The sequence below is a fragment of the Salmo salar genome, chromosome ssa20 (assembly GCF_905237065.1).
Source record: "Salmo salar chromosome ssa20, Ssal_v3.1, whole genome shotgun sequence".
In the NCBI taxonomy this organism is placed as follows: Eukaryota; Metazoa; Chordata; class Actinopteri; order Salmoniformes; family Salmonidae; genus Salmo; species Salmo salar.
Genome location: NC_059461.1, coordinates 60,330,718 through 60,350,200, shown reverse-complemented (window position 1 = coordinate 60,350,200; position 19,483 = coordinate 60,330,718). Strand labels below are relative to the sequence as shown.

Here is a 19,483-nt window from a genome sequence, read left to right as displayed (position 1 = left end):
ATTAAAGTTGCCTGAAGCTGAATGGAAAGTGCTATGCCCTGACCAGTTATTCAGAAGAAAATCCTCTGTGACTGTCTAATTTACATAAGTTAACTTACCAGTGTGGAGTCAAGACAAACATATTGTACACAAAAAGTATCTGTTTAAAGTGTTGTAACAACCATGGTGTTATTTTGTTACTGAAGCTTATACATCTAATAACCTGACAATGCTCTACATCATATGGGTAGACACATAATGTAAGTGTGTTCTGCAGCAAAACACAACTAGTCTTTTTTTAGGATGCAAGTAATATGAATCATTGTTGATCCATCCTGTTCTGATCTAATGAGATGGATGTAGGATTTTCTACGGCCTAGAATTGAGGCCTTTCCCAGTCATGAAGGAGGAAGCTAGGCCCCTCTTGGTTCTCGTTAGCGAAGATTGAACAATGCTGTCTAAAATATTGCATCTGACTAACGAATGGACGGAGACAGACCACAGTCCCCTCCCCGATTTCATCGTGGGGGACAACAATGTGATCAGTGGATGGGGTGTTAACTGATTGGCATACCTGTAAATGACCTATATTATCCCAATGCTGATGAGCACCTGATTTGTATTCTAGGGACAGTGAGTAGACTGGACCCTGGTTTTATGGACACACAATCGATCATTTTGCCTGTACAGTGCTATATTTGTGCCATAGTGTCCAGTTACTCCATTCAAACCTATCTGACACGGGTAAAAGTGCAGCAACACTTCCTATGATCTAGCTTTTTGTTCAAATTATTTTTTTTTGTATAATAGGGATGAACACTAGTGAGTAAACTGGACAATGGTTTTATGGACACACAATCGGTAGTTTTTTCTGTGAAGTGCAATTTGTTCGTGCAACACAACAAATATAAACTAAGACTTTTCTTAAACATTACATTTCTAAATTGCACCCTTGAACAATAGCAGCAGTAAATGAACAATAATCATACAATCAAAATAATGGTCATTTTTTTTAAATGGTCAATTTAGGCCTATATTTTGTGTTTTACTGGTAGGCTATTACTACTGTATGTTCTTTACAATCATTTACTTAATCTCCAACCATTTCTCAATGTACTCCACTTCATAATATTATTTGTCGTATATAATGTAGTAATTCTCTTTGGTAAAAAATTTCACCCCATGTTGTTATACCTTTTTTTTTTACATCATTTTAACATTATGCACTATGCAAAAAATATTGATTTTGTATCATACACATAGTTTTCACCGCGGACATTTATTTTGAAGGCATAATACGAAAACCGGATGTCTTAACCGTGCTGCCGTGATGCTATTACAGCAAGGCTTGACATAGCTTCCGAGTTCGACTAGAGACCAAAATCTTCGGGCGTCGCCAGGTGGGTTGAAGGCTACATTACAACCCTTTTTGAACATCTTCATTCAATGTTACATTGTTGGCACTTTTGTGCCGGTTATTGTTTGGGGAAAAAAATGTCATGGTTTGTATATAGCTTATAGTCAAAATGCTTTCACATAGAATGCGGGATCAGACAGTATTACAAAACGACTTGCGTTGGCCGGGAATCGAACCCGGGTCAACTGCTTGGAAGGCAGCTATGCTCACCACTATACCACCAACGCTGACATAAAGTCACTGTAAAACATGATCATATTTGAAGTAATAACTGTGATGTTTTCTGTAATTAGAAAAGTTAAAAAAAAAATGTTAATTTGACCATATACATATCAGACTAGCTAATTAGCTACATTTTCATAGAAAATAGGCTAACTTTTTGAAAATACGTCACGATTAAATAATGGAGATGTGCTAATGTTGCTAATGTTGTTCATAAGCTAAATACTATTTGTGAGCGCCCCTGAATGAAGTCAGAAGCAGCAAACCAGCGAAAGCGCCTTCTTCAATATGGATTTATTCGACGATCTTCCAGAACCAACCCAAACCGCAGGTAGATAACTTGATATGTCACATTAAACACGTTTCATGAATTACACATTTAACATGTTTCATGGTGTCGTAATCAAATAACGTTAGCTTGCTAATGCTAACCCAGCCTCTGCTATAACGTGTTTGCTAACATTACATTAGCCAATTATGTGACGTTAGCTAGCCAACTGCTATCTAGCAAAGAGACAGATTTGGTTGCTCTCTCTGTCTATCGAGCTAACGTTACCTGAACAAATATCATCTAACAGTTAATTTTTTATAAGAATAGCTAGTCATTAATTTAATAGGCCCAGTGCAGTGGGTTTCCCGACTAGCTATCAAACGTTACTTGTTAGCTAAGCTGGAACAGCTAAACTGTTACAGCTAAGCTGGGTAGTTGACAGTTAGCAGTGGATGACTGAATATTATCTTTTCCCTTCATTGTCTGTCCCGGTTCGACCTGCATCAGGTGAAGCCTCGGTACAGAAGACATGTCCATCACCCCTGGAAGACAGGGGGGCCAAGAGGAAAAGAGAGGCACCTGATGATGATGAGGTGGTGGAAGAACAAAAACTAGAAGAAAAGAAAGTTTGTAAAGGTTTTCGACATTTCCACATGAATGTGCAGTATGTCACTTATTTTATGTTTGTCTGTCTTGTCTGTCTGTGTCTGGAGTTACTACTAGCTCTGAGAGATCACTCTGTGTCCCCAGATGATCAATCTCTGAGTGAAAGTGATCACTCTCTGTGTCCCCAGGTGTGCCTATACTGAAGGGGTATGTAGCTGCTCGGAGGGGAGAGAGAGAGGAGATGCAGGATGCTCACATTCTCCTATCTGACATGAAAACCTGCCTGTCCATCCTTCCAGCTACAGTGTAAGTCCCCTCTCTGACGCAGGGGAGTGTCAGGATGAGTCCCAAAGTGCACCCTATTGCCAGTCATATGTAGTGTCCTACTTTTGACCAGACCTTCATAGGGCTTCAAAAGTAGTGCACTATATAGGTAAGAATATGTATTTTGGGAGACATCCTAAGTCCCCTTCTCTCTAACATAGGGGAGTGTCAGTCTGTTAGGACCTGGAAGGTGTGATGGTGTGCTCCAGTGAAGTGACGTACACTACTGTCTGTGTTGAAGGTCTCGTCTGGCCTACTTCGCTGTGTTCGACGGCCATGGAGGAGCTAGAGCCTCTCGCTTCGCTGCAGAACATCTTCACCACACTCTGGCCCTGAAGTTCCCTAAAGGTGAATGGAGAGACTCAGATCCCCTCTTCACTGTCAAAATACTGGGCTGGATTTATTTGTTGTGTTATCTCTTCACATATTCAATATACACTGCTCAAAAAAATAAAGGGAACACTTAAACAACATATCCTAGATCTGAATGAAAGAAATAATCTTATTAAATGCTTTTTCCTTTACATAGTTGAATGTGCTGACAACAAAATCACACAAAAATAATCAATGGAAATCCAATTTATCAACCCATGGAGGTCTGGATTTGGAGTCACACTCAAAATTAAAGTGGAAAACCACACTACAGGCTGATCCAACTTTGATGTAATGTCCTTAAAACAAGTCAAAATGAGGCTCAGTAGTGTGTGTGGCCTCCACGTGCCTGTATGACCTCCCTACAACGCCTGGGCATGCTCCTGATGAGGTGGCGGATGGTCTCCTGAGGGATCTCCTCCCAGACCTGGACTAAAGCATCCGCCAACTCCTGGACAGTCTGTGGTGCAACGTGGCGTTGGTGGATGGAGTGAGACATGATGTCCCAGATGTGCTCAATTGGATTCAGGTCTGGGGAATGGGCGGGCCAGTCCATAGCATCAATGCCTTCCTCTTGCTGGAACTGCTGACACACTCCAGCCACATGAGGTCTAGCATTGTCTTGCATTAGGAGGAACCCAGGGCCAACCGCACCAGCATATGGTCTCACAAGGGGTTTGAGGATCTCATCACGGTACCTAATGGCAGTCAGGCTACCTCTGGCGAGCACATGGAGGGCTGTGCGGCCCCCCAAAGAAATGCCACCCCACACCATGACTGATCCACCGCCAAACCGGTCATGCTGGAGGATGTTTCAGGCAGCAGAACGTTCAACACGGCGTCTCCAGACTCTGTCACGTCTGTCACGTGCTGTGTGAACCTGCTTTCATCTGTGAAGAGCACAGGGCGCCAGTGGCGAATTTGCCAATCTTGGTGTTCTCTGGCAAATGCCAAACGTCCTGCACGGTGTTGGGCTGTAAGCACAACCCCCACCTGTGGACGTCGGGCCCTCATACCACCCTCATGGAGTCTGTTTCTGACCGTTTAAGCAGACACATGCACATTTGTGGCCTGCTGGAGGTCATTTTGCAGGGCTCTGGCAGTGCTCCTCCTGCTCCTCCTTGCACAAAGGCGGAGGTAGCGGTCCTGCTGCTGGGTTGTTGACCTCCTACGGCCTCCTCCACGTCTCCTGATGTACTAGCCTGTCTCCTGGTAGCGCCTCCATGCTCTGGACACTACGCTGACAGACACAGCAAACCTTCTTGCCACAGCTCGCATTGATGTGCCATCCTGGATGAGCTGCACTACCTGAGCCACTTGTGTGGGTTGTAGACTCCATCTCATGCTACCACTAGAGTGAAAACACCGCCAACATTCAAAAGTGACCAAAACATCAGCCAGGAAGCATAGGAACTGAGAAGTGGTCTGTAGTCCCCACCTGCAGAACCACTCCTTTATTGGGGGTGTCTTGCTTATTGCCTATAATTTCCACCTGTTGTCTATTCCATTTGCACAACAGCATGTGAAATTTATTGTCAATCAGTGTTGCTTCCTAAGTGGACAGTTTGATTTCACAGAAATGTGATTGACTTGGAGTTACATTGTGTTGTTTAAGTGTTCCCTTTATTTTTTTGAGCAGTGTACATCAGTTAATTCTTGAGATTTGGCTCCTGAGTGGCGCAGCGGTCTAAGGCACTGCATCTCAGTGTTAGAGGCATCACTACAGACCCTGGTTCGATGCCAGGCTGTATCACAACCAGCTGTGTTTAGGAGTCCCATAGGGCGGTGTGCAATTGGCTCCGCGTTGTCTGGGTTTGGCCGGGGTAGGCTGTCATTGTAAATAAGAATTTGTTCTTAACTGACTTGCCTGGTTAAAAAAGGACTCAGATCACATGCCTATTCATCCTCAAAAAACGTGGCTTTCATTTCTCGTGGTATTATCTCTTCACAATATTCTAGAAGATTCATCAATTCCTCATGCATATTGTGTGTCTCCTCCCACAGTAGAAACTGAGAACCTGGACAAACTCGTGAAGAAGTGCCTACTAGACACCTTCCGACAAACAGATGAAGACTTCCTGAAAAAAGCCTCCAGCCAGTAAGTGCTTAGTCTTGTAAACTCGACACTAGGCAACAGCAGTGACTAGGTTCTGGTAGATATGACGCACTCTCTTGGTAACTACGATAAGGGAAGAAAAAAAAATATGGGGTGGGTCCTCTTCAGACAGACAACTCTCCCAACAAATCACGAGGCAAACATGCCAGAACGTCATTATTCAAAACCAAAGTTTGTGGTTTCAGTGAGTTGGTAGTTGATGTAAACTAGCCACTTGCAAAATGCACTCATAAAAAATCTGTGATCTCCATCTTGCTAGCTACTATTTGGTATTTTATTCAAGCGGATAAGGAAGTGATGTAGGTAGTGACGTAGTTCCTCTTTACCAGACTGACATTCTATTACGTACAGACGTGTTAAGCCGGAACAATGAAACATTGTGGGAGGCAACACGGATGTCTAGTAAGTGCTTTGAATGTCTGTGCATTACTATGGTTAAGTCCCAAATTACAACCTATTCCCTACATAGCTGTGTATCTCAAATGGGCCCTGATCAAAAGTAGTGCACTATGTAGGGGATAGGGTGCCATTTGGGAGTATTTTAGAAGCCTTATAAATTGATGAGCTAATCTGTTCTACATGAATGTATGAAGCGATGTGTACACTGTGTTTGGTCTGGTCCCACAGGAAGCCTGCCTGGAAGGATGGCTCTACAGCCACCTGTATGTTAGTGGTGGATGACATGGTGTATGTAGCCAACCTGGGAGACAGCAGGGTAAGGTGCTGCTCTGCTCACATATTCCGTATATAGTGCACCACTTTTGACCAGTGCCCTATTGGCCCTGGGCTAAAGTAATGGACTAGGGTATAGGGTGCAATTTTATAGTAACCTTAGTTTTAACCTGTTTATTTAACCATCATCAATGATGATATTGCCAAAGGAAGCTGCTTTTTTTATTCTGTTGCGTTGTAGTAAATTTCCTCACCTGTAACATTGTGTCTCTGTAGGCGGTTCTCTGTCGGATGGAACAGAAAATGCAGGGCGGAGATAGGAAGTGTGTCACTCTGGCGCTCAGTAAGGAACACAACCCCACCATCTACGAGGAGCGCATGAGGATCCAGCGGGCGGGGGGCACCGTGAGGTACTGGGCTTTCATATCTTTTCTCTGTAGATCTGTGCCTGGAAAACAACATCAACAACAAAAATAATCTTTGATAAGTACTAATGATGTCCTTGACCTGCTCTGTGAGGAGGAATAACTATTTAATCAACTCTTTATCCATGGTTGCTACTGTGAATGTTGCTGCAGGGATGGGCGAGTCCTTGGGGTGCTGGAAGTGTCCAGGTCTATAGGTGATGGACAGTACAAACGCATTGGAGTCATATCCACACCTGACCTCAGGCGCTGTCAGCTTACACCCAATGACAGGTAAGACACTGACTCTTTCAACCAATGATCGGTAAGACATGTACGGTTTCAACCAATGACCGGTAACACTATGCCAGGTACTCCCAGCCGAGCCCTGTTCCAATACTTTGTAAATGCATTTTCTTCCTTGAAGTAGTCACTGAACTGACATGACATGGGCTTGGAAAAGCTAACTGAATTTGTTGGAGGAGTGATGGGTGAACTCTCTTTCTCTTTTTCTCTCTCTCAGGTTCATTATCCTGGGCTGTGATGGTCTGTTTAAAGTGTTCTCTGCAGAGGAAGCTGTTAAATACATTCTCAACATCTTGCAGGTATACATCATGCTCACAATGTGTGTTTATGGAAAAAAGAGCTCACAGGATGTGTGTTTGCTGTGGTGTGTGACACTGTTTTGCGGGTATTTTCAGAATGGGAGTGTTGAGAAGAAGGAGGGACAGACTGAGGAAGAGGGCCACTATGAAGCAGCATGTCAGAGACTGGCCAACGAGGCAGTGAGGAGAGGATGTGCCGACAACGTTACCGTCATACTGGTGTCTGTTAGCTTCTGAACAACAGACACCCGATCTGGCCCATCATTGATGTGTCTCATTGCGTGCCTCAGTGCCTCTGAGTGCTATGTCCACCGTGGCTCCAGACCTTAAAACACATGAACAGACGAACATCAGAAACATGTTGGTCAAACGTTCATTATAAAGGAGGTGTTCTAATCTCTAACTCAATGTGAACTGTATACTCTACGCATGCACGCAATGCAAGAACGCAAATTTCTAATTGCTTGTGTTGCATGCTTGCGTAGGGTGTAAATTAGGCTTAATGCCCTGTACTGCCCTGTAATGCTTAACCTGATGACTACTGATCATTTAAGTGGGCTTTATGTTTTCTGATCAATACTTTGTCTTATTTCATTTGTGCACATGTTGTTTTATTGCTTTCAATGTTACATTTTCTTTTTCTTTGGTGTACTTTTAAGAAACTATTTCAGAACATAATTTCAGAGATTAAAAAAAAAAAAATTGTACAATGTATACAACCCTGTATAATCCAATCTGAAGCTGGTTTAGATTTAACGGACTCATGTCTTCCTCCATGTCCCCTCCCCCCCTGGATAATACAGATGTACAGTACCAGTCAAAAGTTTGGACACCTACTCATTCAAGGGTTTTTCTTTATTTTTACTATGTTCTACATTGTAGAATAATAGTGAAGACATCAAAACTATGAAATAACACATATGGAATCATGTAGTAACCAAAAAGTGTTAAACATGTCTGAGATTCTTCAAAGTACCTGCCTTTTTTCAATTTAACTAGGCAAGTCAGTTAAGAACAAATTCTTATTTACAATGACAGCCTAGGAACAGGGACAGAACAACAGATTTTTACCTTGTCAGCTCAGGGATTTGATCTAGCAACCTTCCGGTTACTGGCCCAACACTCTAACCACTACACTACCTGCCACCCCATGACAGCCTTTATGACAGCTTTGTACACTTTTGGCATTCTCTCAACCAGCTTCATGAGGTAGTCCCCTAGAATACTTTTCCAACAGTCTTGAATGAGTTCCCACATATGCTGAGCACTTGTTGGTTTTCCTTCACTCCGCGGTCCAACTCATCCCAAACCATCTCAATTTGGTTGAGGTTGGGTGATTGTGGAGCCCAGGTCATCTGATGCAGCACTCCATCACTCTCCTTCTTGGTCAAATAGCCCTTACACAGCCTGGAGGTGTGTTTTGGGTCATTGTCCTGTTGAAAAACAAATGATAGTCCCACTAAGCGCAAACCAGATAGGATGGCGTATCACAGCAGAATGCCTTGAATTGAAAATAAATCACTGACAGTGTCACCAGCAAAGCACCCCCCCACACCATCACACCTCCATGCTTCATGGTGAAGCCACACATGCGGAGATCATCCGTTCATCTACTCTGCGTCTCACAAAGACACAGGCGGTTGGAACCAAAAATCTCTAATTTGGACTCATCAGACCAAAGGACGGATTTCCACCGGTCTAATGTCCATTGCCCAAGCAAGTTTATTCTTTGTATTGATGTCCTTTTGTAGTGGTTTCTTTGCAGCAATTCGACCATGAAGGCCTGATTCACGCAGTCTCCTCTGAACAGTTTATGTTGAGATGTGTCTGTTACTTGAACTCTGAAGCATTTATTTGGGCTGCAATTTCTGAGGCTGGTAACTAATGAACTTATCCTCTGCAGCAGAGGTAACTCTGGGTCTTCCTTTCCTGTGGCGGTCCTCATGAGAGCCAGTTTCATCATAGCGCTTGATAGTTTTTGCGACTGCACTTGAAAAAACTTTCAAAATTGTTGAAATATTCCAGATTGACTGACCTTCATGTCTTAAAATAGTGATGGACTGTCATTTCTCTTTGCTTATTTGAGCAGTTCTTGCCATAATATGGAATTGGTCTTTTACCAAATAGGGCTACCTTCTGTATACCAACCCTACCTTGTCACAACACAACTGATTGGCCCAAACGCATTAAGAAGGAAAGAAATTCCACAAATTAACGTTTAACAAGGCATACCTGTTAATTGAAATGCATTCCAGGTGACCACCTCATGAAGCTGGTTGAGAATGCCAAGAGTGTGCAAAGCTGTCATAAAGGCAAAGGGTGGCTACTTTGTAGAATCTCAAATATAAAATATATTTTGATTTGCTTAACACCTTTGGTTACTACATGACTCCATATGTGTTATTTCATAGTTTTGATGTATTCACTATTATTCTACAATGTAGAAAAAATAAAGAAAAACGATTGAATTTTTTATTTTATTTATTTCACCTTTATTTAACCAGGTAGGCCAGTTGAGAACAAGTTCTCATTTACAACTGCGACCTGGCCAAGATAAAGCAAAGCAGTGCGACAAAAACAACAACACAGAGTTACACATGAACAAACGTACAGACAATAACACAATAGAAAAATCTATGTACAGTGTGTGCAAATGTAGAAGAGTAGGGAGATAGGCAATAAATAGGCCATAGAGGTGAAATAATTACAATTTAGCATTAACACTGGAGTGAAAGATGTGCAGATGATGATATGCAAGTAGAGATACTGGGGTGCAAAAGAGAAAAAGGGTAAGTAATAATATGGTGATGAGGTAGTCGGGTGTGCTATTTACAGATTGGCTGTGTACAGGTACAGTGATCGGTAAACTGCTCTGACAGTTGATGCTTGAAGTTAGAGAGGGACATAAGACTCCAGCTTCAGGGATTTTTGCAATTCGTGTTGGAGGCTATTTTGTAAACGACATCGCCGAAGTCAAGGATCGGTAGGATAGTTCGTTTTACGAGGGTATGTTTGGCAGCATGAGGGAAGGATGTTTAGTTGCGAAATGGAAACCGATTCGAGATGCTTAATGTGAGTCTGGAAGGAGAGTTTACAGTCTAAACAGACACCCAGGTATTTGTAGTTGTCCACATATTCTAGGTCAGAACCGTCCAGAGTAGTGACGCTAGTCGGGCGGGAGGGTGCGGACAGCAATCGGTTGAAGAGCATGCATTTAGTTTTATTAGCATTTAAAGCAGTTTGACGCCACGGAAGGAGTGTTGTATGGCGTTGAAGCTCGTTTGGAGGTTTGTTAGCACAGTGTCCAAAGAATGAGTACGTGTGTCCAAACTTCTTACTGGTGCTGTATGTCTGTCCCTTCTGTTTCCTACAAGTTCATATTATAAATATTAGGATTATGATTTTCTTTATTGTATTCTATCAGAAATTTGAGAAGGAATCGTTTTGACTCATTGCATCTCTGTCTGCAAAACAATAGCGGGCAATGCCTACTCATAACTGGTTAAAATCAGATGATGCACACCAGATGATGTCTCTCTTTGTCCCAGACAAAGTTCCCCTTTGGGGATAATACATTAAATTAGATCAATTTGTAGGTCACCTGGGTTACACTTGGGAACCCCATCTCTAACAATAGCCTACTATTTCTCACCCACAGTAACGAATGGGCTTGGCCATTAGATGGTGCTAACAAATCGTTTCTCAACCTTACTCATGATGACAGCCTGTAATGGGTGAGAAAGAGACTTACGCTATCAGACAGAGCTACACATCTTCAGCTTCTCTTGGTAGGTATGCCTCTGGAGATTTACACTGTACAAAAATATAAACACAACATGTAAAGTGTTGGTCCCATGTTTCACGAGCTGAAATACACACAAAAAGCTTATTTCTCTCAAATTCTGTGCACAAATTTGTTTACAGCCCTTTTTAGTGAACATTTCTCATTTGCCAACATAATCCATCCACTTGAGAGGTGTGGCATATCAAGAAGCTGATTAAACAGCATGATCATTACACAAGTGGGCCTTGTGCTGGGGACAATAAAAGGCCACTCTAAAATGTGCAGTTTTGTCACAACAAAATGCCACAGATGTGTCAAGTTTTGAGGGAGCGTGCAGTTGGCATGCAGACTGCAGGAATGTCCACTGGAGCTGTTGCCAGCAAATTTAATGTTCATTTCTCTACCATAAGCCGCTTCCGACGTCGTTTTAGAGAATTTGGCAGTATGTCCAACCAGTCTCACAACAGCAGACCACGTGTATGGGTTGTGTGGGTGAGCGTTTTGCTAATGTCAACGTTGTGAACAGAGTGCCCTATGGTGGCGGTGGGGTTATGGTACGGGCAGGCATAAGCTTTGGAAAACTAATAAAATTGCATTTTACCAATGGCAATTGGAATGCACAGAGATACTGTGAAGAGATCCTGAGGCCCATTGTCATGCCACTCATCTGCTGCCATCATCTCATGTTTAAGCATAATGCACGGCCCCATGTCACAAGGATCTGTAAACAATTCCTGGAAGCTGAAAATGTCCCAGTTCTTCCATGGCCTGCATACTCACCAGACATGTCACCCATTGTGCATGTTTGAGATGCTCCGGATCGACGTGTACGACAGCGTGTTCCAGGTTCCGCCAATATCCAGTAACTTTGCTCAGCCATTGAAGAGGAGTGGGACAACATTCCACAGGCCACAATCAATATCCTGATCAACTCTATGCAAAGGAGATGTGTCTCGCTGCATGAGGCAAATTGTGGTCACACCCGATACTGACTGGTTTTCTTATCCATCCCGCCACTGTTTTTTTGAAGGTATCTGTGATCAATAGATGCATATCTGTATTCCCACTCATGTGAAATCTATAGATTAGGGCCTAATTAATTTGTTTCTGTCACGACTTCCGCCGGAGTCGGTCCCTCTCCTTGTTCGTTCGGCGGTCGACGTCACCGGCCTTCTAGCCATCACCGATCCACTTTTCATTTTCCATTTGTTTTGTCTTTGTTTTTTACACACCTGGTTTCAATTCCCCCATTACATGTTCATTATTTAACCCTCTGTTTCCCCCATGTTTGTGTGCGTGTTTGTTTTATTGTAAGGCTGTATCTGACGGCTGGTATATTGTTACCGGGTGTCACGTCCTGACCATAGTAAGATGTAATTTTCTATGGTAGAGTAGGTCAGGGCGTGACAGGGGGTGTTTTGTGTTTTTCTATGTTTTCTATTTCTATGTTTAAGTTCTAGTTTTTCTATTTCTATGATGTTTTTTTGGGGTTGATCTCCAATTGGAGGCAGCTGGTCCTCATTGCCTCTGATTGGAGATCATATTTAAGTAGGGTTTTTTTTCCACCTGTGTTGGTGGGCAGTTATTTTCTGTTTAGTCTTTGTACCTGACAGAACTGTATTTCTGATCGTTTGCCTCTTGTTATTTTGTCTTTAGTATTTTTGAGTTAATAAATATCATAATGAGCACTCAACACGCTGCGTTTTGGTCCCCTCTATACGACGCCCGTTACACCGGGTTTTGTTATTACGCCCGTTTATTTCGTGGTACCGGTATTTTTCCAGCGCCACAGTATTGTGTTTATACTGGTGTTTTTTCTTGTATTAAATACCTTGTCCACGCGTCTCAGCTCTCCTGCGCCTGACTCCTTTCACCAGTACCCACAGCCTTGACAGTTTCAATTGACTGATTTCCTTATATGAACTGTAGCTCAATAAAATCTTTGAAAATGTTGCATGTTGCGTTTATATTTTTGTTCAGTATATGTAGGCCTACTACTTTTGCTCCACATTGAGTTTATAATATTTATTTGGTATGGAACGAATGACCGGTCATTGTAATAATTATATATTTAATTTGTATAGCGCTTTTCATTACAGCAAGAATATCAAGAGTTGCTCTTAAAACAACAAAACAAAACATTTCAGTTAGCCTATTGACAATTCTTCCACGGTCATCCAGAGGCAAGTGCAAGTCCAACAGGTCACATCCTGTGTCCGATCCACTCTCCATGCGCACTTTCCTCACCCGTCCATCCACGTCTCTTCCGACTGAGGCCGAAATGAAGGTTTGAGTACCAGATGAAGGGTTGAGGCCCAGATGAAGGGTTGAGGACCAGATGAAGGGTTGAGGCCCTAGATGAAGGTTTGAGGCCCAGATGAAGGATTGAAGACCAGATGAAGGGTTGAGCAGGGGGAAACAATGTTCAGATCCAGGGGGGAAACAAGTCAGCAATCAGGTCACTTCTTGCCACCCCCAGTTGTATTATAGGCCTATAGCCTGTTCATAAATATGTCATATTGATATAGAAAACACGGCTGTTTTAGAGTATTTGCGAAATGTGTGTAGGTTTGCAGACAGTGTATCCATGGTGCGTACCCTGACAGAATGTTCAGTGCTATCTGGGGTCCTTGGGATGTCCCTACCCTAACTGTTCTGTGCACGGACCCTGACAGAACAGTTGTTTTTTTCTGTTATCTGTGTTCCTCCTGAATCAGTGTTGTGTTTATGGAAGAAGCTGGATGTTCTAATAGCTTGCCTCAGGCTGTTGAATTAAATAACCATATCATTCTTCAGATAACTCTGCTCTTATATCATCACCAGCCAGCCAGACTGACTGAGAGCTGCATCTGTTAGAGCAGGCTGCAGGATTCCTCTCTCTCTCTCTCTCTCTCTCTCTCTCTCTCTCTCTCTCTCTCTCTCTCTCTCTCTCTCTCTCTCTCTGGTGTGTGTTTCTCTCTGCCCCCCCTCTCACTGTGTATGTCTCCCTGGCTCCCTCTATCTCTGTGTTTCTCTCTCTGCCCCCTCCCTTTCTCTCTCTCTCTGTCTGTCTCTGTCTTTCTCTTTGTTTCTCTCTCAACCCCCCCCCTTGCTCTCTCTCTCTCTCTCTCTCTCCCTATGCCTGGTTATATGAAAGGTTTCCACTCCTGCTGTGTTGACTAACTAACACTGAGGTTTCTGACTGATCTAGGAATATAGAATCCATCAAAATGTGCAGCATCACACAACCAATAGCAGTCACACAGCATTGGGACCAACCTGACAAAGACAATCTGACTGATATAGCAGAGAGAGACACACATAATCTCACCACCACAAAGTACTGTATGTCTTGCAGTAGTAAACATAAAATATCAGTAATAGTATGCTGCCTGGTAGTAATACTATGCTGGTGCATAGCCTGGTAGAAATAGTACAGTATGCTGTGACATACAGTAGCTTGGTAGTAACAGTATGCTGGTACATAGCCTGGTAGTAATAGTATGCTGGTACATAGCCTGGTAGTAACAGTATGCTGGGACATAGCCTGGTAGTAACAGTATGCTGGTACATAACCTGGTAGTAATAGTATGCTGGTACATAGCCTGGTAGCAATAGTATGCTGGGACATAGCCTGGTAGTAATAGTATGCTGGTACATAACCTGGTAGTAACAGTATGCTGGTACATAGCCTGGTAGTAATAGTATTCTGGTACATAGCCTGGTAGTAACAGTATGCTGGTACATAGCCTGGTAGTAACAGTATGCTGGTACATAACCTGGTAGTAATAGTATGCTGGTACATAGCCTGGTAGTAATAGTATGCTGGTACATAGCCTGGTAGCAATTGTAAGCTGGTACATAGCCTGGTAGTAATAGTTTGCTGCTCCTGTAGATTTTATTTATTTATTTCATTTTGTATTGTTTTCCTTTATTTAAATAGGCAAGTCAGTTAAGAACAAATTCTTATTTTCAATGACGGCCTAGGAGCGAACGATGAGAACGATGGGAGGATGAGTGGAGGGCAGGAGGGAGGTAGAGAGGGAGGGAGAGGAGGAGATGAGGGAGGGAGGGAGAGGAAGAGTTGAGAGAGGGAGTGGAGGGCTTGAGGAAGGGAGTGGATGGAGGGAGAGAGGGGAGAGAGGGAGAGGAGAGCTGGAGGGAGGGACAGGAGGGCTGGAGAGGAGAGCTGGAGAGAGGGAGAGGTGAGCTGGAGGGAGGGAGAGAAGAGCTGGAGGGAGAGGAGGGCTGGAGGGAGGGACAGGAGGGCTGGATAGAGGGAGAGGTGAGCTGGAGGGAGGGAGAGAAGAGCTGGAGGGAGGGAGAGGAGAGCTGGAGGGAGGGAGAGAAGAGCTGGAGGGAGAGGAGGGCTGGAGGGAGGGACAGGAGGGCTGGATAGAGGGAGAGGTGAGCTGGAGGGAGGGAGAGAAGAGCTGGAGGGAGAGGAGGGCTGGAGGGAGGGACAGGAGGGCTGGATAGAGGGAGAGGAGAGCTGGAGGGAGAGGAGGGCTGGAGGGAGGGACAGGAGGGCTGGATAGAGGGAGAGAAGAGCTGGAGGGAGAGGAGGGCTGGAGGGAGGGACAGGAGGGCTGGATAGAGGGAGAGGAGAGCTGGAGAGAGGGGAAGGAGAGCTGGAGGGAGGGAGAGGAGAGCTGGAGGGAGGGAGAGTAGGGCTGGAGGGAGGGAGAGGAGGGCTAGGGGCCCCTGTAAGTGCATGTAAATGAGATGAAGCTGTCAGTCATTCAGTTCTTTCTTTCTTCGGACTCCCCTTTTTTTATTTCTTCCCCCTCTCCGTCTCTATCACTCTCTTTCCAGATTCTTCTGTATATTTTAAATCAGTTGGAAGAACCGCATTTGGACTGTGCTGCAGTTGGAATAGTTAATGTGATATAATTAGCTCACCACTGGAGCTTCCTCAACCCCCTGTCCCCGTCCTCCCCTACACCCCTCCCTTTAAGCTGGTGTGTATGTGTAAATGTGTGTGTGTGTGTGCGGGCGCGTGCGTGCCTGTGCTTATACGTGTGTCTGATTGAAGGGGGATGGTCGCTTTGTCACCAGCTGACAGGACAGTGACAGCGTTTCATACAGATTTCACACTGCAGTCGTACCAACAGGACTGGACATTCACTGCTCACTATCCTCCTCAAACACACTGCACACTGACGGAGGAGATTGGGAGGGGTAAGTAACCATGATGAGTTACTATATTTGGCAAATTTTACAGCTCTTATTTGCTGAAAAGTTCAATAATTATTTTAATAAATGTTTTAATCTGATGATTTCAACCAAATTAGTTGTTCAGTCTTCTGTTGTCACAGTGAGTACTTCATGTAATTCTGTCTCTCCATCAATCTGTCTACATGTCTGTCTTTGGGTTGTTGGAAGACGACTGCTAGGTCAAGGTCACTGGCTGTCTGGTTTACTGTGGGCCACAAGGCTGTACTTAAAGCCTGGTACTACGGGGTTAAATACAGTAGGTGTGTGTGTGCAGGTGTGTGTGTGTGTGTGTGTGTGTGTGTGTGTGTGTGTGTGTGTGTGTGTGTGTGTGTGTGTGTGTGTGTGTCAGACGGATTATTATGCCTATCCCTGCTGTGGGAGACCGGTGCTCTGGGAAGAGGAGGAGAAAAGAGGGGAGAAGAGGAGAGAGGAGGAGAAAGGACTAAGGAGGAGAGAGAGCTGCATTGCTCTCAGGTGCAGCAGAGTGACAGTCTCATTATACAGAGAGCTGATTAGACAGAATCGATGGCAGAGTTCAGTTCAGGGCTTCATTGAGCAATTCAATTACTGCAGGCCTGTAGGACACAGGGCTTTTAACCTGATCAAGATAACCTCACTATTGATTAATCACATCAGCTTATTGACACAAGCCCATGGCTGTGTCCCAAATGGCACCCTATAGGATGCATGGCTGTGGGCAAGAGGATGGAAATGGCTGACGATTATAAATCATTCTGCTGTGTTGTTTTGTCTTGACACTGACTTACTCTAGTGTAACACCACAACAACAATGGAAGTGGAACAACACCTCGTGGATGTGGACAGTTATCATATACAGTGGATCTGTAGTACACATGGACTATATGGTGTCACAGTGAAACAGGAAGTTCTATTGGCACCAACATGTACAGTAGGATGAGCAGTTGTCCTCTCCTGTGGTGCAGATATTCCAGCCTGACTGCTCCCTGCACTGTGTGTGTGTGTGTGTGTGTGTGTGTGTGTGTGTGTGTGTGTGTGTGTGTGTGTGTGTGTGTGTGTGTGTGTGTGTGTGTGTGTGTGTGTGTGTGTGTGTGTGTGTGTGTGTGTGTGTGTGTGTGTGTGCGTGTGTGCGTGCGTGCATGTCTGGTGTGGTCTGTGTAGTAGCAGAGACAATGGGAGAGACAGGCGTTGAGACAACTGCTCAGCAGCTTGGCATGGTTTCCTTAATCCCATACAAGACACACACATACACACACACTGAACAACAACGTCTCTCCCACTGTGAGGCTACAGAGCTGTCTGGCAAGCCCACACTGCAGCGTGTCAGCATCCCAAATGGCACCCTTTTTCCTATACAGGGCACTACCAGGGGTTCTGGTCAAAAGTAGTGCACTATGTAGGAAATAGGGTGCCATTTGGGATGCAACCTATGACTCACTGTATTGTTCTACAAAACCCTCTGGTCTAGTGATGTGCGGATCAGCTGTTTATTCACCTGCACCCACTCGCAATTGCTATTATAAACTGGGCGGTTCAAGCCCTGAATGCTGATTGGCTGAAAGTCGTGCCATATCAGACCGTATACCACGGGTATGACAAAACATGTATTTTTACTCTTCTAATGCAGTAGGTAACCAGTTTATAATAGCAATAAGGCACCACAGGAGTTTGTTGTATATGGCCAATATACCACGGGTAAGGGCTGTATCCAGGCACTCCGTGTTGCGTCGTACATAAGAACAGCTCTTAGCTGTGGTATATTGGCCATATACCACACCTCCTCGAGCATTATTGCTTAAATAACCCATTCGCAGCTGCCCGACTATATGTGATAAAGTGAAAATCTGAGTCCCGCACCCGACCCTAACCCACAAACATAGACAATGTGCTATAGTCAAAGATGGTGCAACGATTGTTTGCAGGCTTTATATATGTTTCTGCTTGTAATTTCTGATTTCGTAGGCTATTTGTTAGTCAGTTTGCCTATAATTACATACATGCGCAAGCTGTGAAAATGGCCCAACATGTTTCTGATTTTAGTTCGGCTTGGATGAATCTTTTATATGGTTGATAAACACCCGTACAAATGGTATCTAATGGAGCATTTTCATTCTGTCAAGACACTGAATGAAAAAAATCAGTCTCTTTCTCCACTCCTGTTCCCTAGTCAAAATGTTGCCTACATTTTGTGTATAATTTTACTGCAAGAAATGCTTAATTCTGCAGGGGTTAATATTAAGGCTGTGTGAGAGGTTATTGACCGACAGTCAGTGTCCAGATTTCAGTTTCCATTGAACCTATGTGAACAGTAGGCTACCATTCCCTTGACCTGCCATAGTCCTATTTGAAGTCCTTGTCGGAGTGACTGTCGAATTTGCATAGTGCCTCACAATCATCACACATAATATATTATCCTCTTTTACCACTTCACCAAATCTTTCGCTGGTTACATCTAGTCTATGAGACCAGGCTGTTCCCAAACATTACTTTTCTGGTCCTCCCTTCTCTTTATTTTCAACTCTCCTTTAGCAGATTTTCTCTTATTGAACTAAACTCTGACATTGTTCTTTTGGATTGAAGTTAACTATTTCTGCCCGTTTCCAAAAGCATTTGGCAATTGGCGTGTAGGCAATTTGGAGCGTGTACAGTTAGCCAAAAGTATAGATTTTTTATAGATATTGTGTTCTATTCATTCAACCTGCACGCCACTCACCCGCCCTTCATCTTCACAATATTTAATTACCCTAAACCCATCCGCCCCATTGGTATAAGCCTAACTGCGGAAACCGCGGGCTATGAGTCAACTCGCGTCACTACTCTGGTCTTCTCTCTCTCTCTCTGACTCACTGTGACTACATCTACTATTATTGTTCTTCAAAACCTAAGGTCCTCTTCTGTCCTCACCTGGCAGGCAGCGTGACTAAAGGGAATTGTGTTTGTTCCTGTGGTGGTGAGTTGACTTGTGGTTCCTTGTGGTGAACTGTCATACATTGTAAGTCTTTTCTTTTGTTGTTTGACTGTGTTTTTCGTTCTATAAACTTCTGTGTGGTGTGACATATTTATATAATACAGGAACTAGTAGGTTTTTTTTCTCACCTGAGTAGCCTCGTTTCACTGCCAAAAGTAAAATTAAAGCATCTAGTGTTCAGAGAAATAACATCACTATGTCAAATACAGGTAGCCTAGTCAAATAATTAACATCCAATCACATTAACCGTTACTCTCTCGCGGGAATTCCGCTAATGGTCCACCAAACGTAGCTGCTGTTCATGTTGGTATCTGTACTGATGGCGCAAAAGCCATGACAGGGAGACATAGTGCAGTGGTAATGCATGTGCAAGCAGTTGCTCCCACTTGGGTACACTGCAGCATCCACCGAGAGACACTTGCTGTCAAGGGAATGCCTGACAGCTTGAAAGACGTTTTGAACACTACAGTGAAAATGGTTAACTTTGTTAAAGCAAGGCCCCTAAACTCTCATGTGTTTTCTGCACTATGCAATGATATGGGCAGCGGCCATGTAACGCTTTCACAAC

At 43.8% G+C, this 19,483-nt stretch overlaps 1 protein-coding gene and 1 non-coding gene across 5 annotated transcripts; one reads left to right on the top strand and one right to left on the bottom strand.

Moving 5' to 3' along the window:
* The first annotated feature begins 1,283 nt into the window (after positions 1-1,283).
* ilkap (integrin-linked kinase-associated serine/threonine phosphatase) lies at positions 1,284-7,811 on the top strand. 4 transcript variants are annotated; one of them, XM_014162617.2, is made up of 11 exons: positions 1,284-1,379; positions 1,837-1,949; positions 2,397-2,525; positions 2,684-2,801; positions 3,061-3,167; positions 5,196-5,289; positions 5,935-6,022; positions 6,256-6,389; positions 6,558-6,677; positions 6,907-6,988; positions 7,085-7,811. In XM_014162617.2, exons 2-11 carry the CDS (start codon positions 1,907-1,909, stop codon positions 7,223-7,225), a joined length of 1,056 nt encoding a protein of 351 aa, XP_014018092.2. In that variant the 5' UTR covers positions 1,284-1,379; positions 1,837-1,906; the 3' UTR covers positions 7,226-7,811. The 4 variants fall into 4 exon arrangements, with proteins under 4 accessions (XP_014018092.2, XP_014018093.2, XP_014018094.2 ...); XM_014162618.2 differs by having other exon boundaries at positions 1,301-1,949; positions 5,199-5,289; XM_014162619.2 differs by having other exon boundaries at positions 1,302-1,949; positions 2,397-2,519.
* On the bottom strand, positions 1,552-1,623 carry trnag-ucc (transfer RNA glycine (anticodon UCC)). Its single transcript has one exon. It is a non-coding gene; the product is annotated as a tRNA-Gly (tRNA).
* Positions 7,812-19,483: the final 11,672 nt, after the last annotated feature.

What these genes read in the sequence shown, in the direction of transcription:
- ilkap (XM_014162617.2), top strand. Translation starts at nt 1,907, where the DNA reads ATGGATTTATTCGACGATCTTCCAGAACCAACCCAAACCGCAG. An exon ending in CTGAAAAAAGCCTCCAGCCA is followed by an intron (nt 5,290 to 5,934) that starts GTAAGTGCTTAG and finishes CTGGTCCCACAG; the next exon opens with GAAGCCTGCCTGGAAGGATG. An exon ending in ACATTCTCAACATCTTGCAG is followed by an intron (nt 6,989 to 7,084) that starts GTATACATCATG and finishes GGGTATTTTCAG; the next exon opens with AATGGGAGTGTTGAGAAGAA.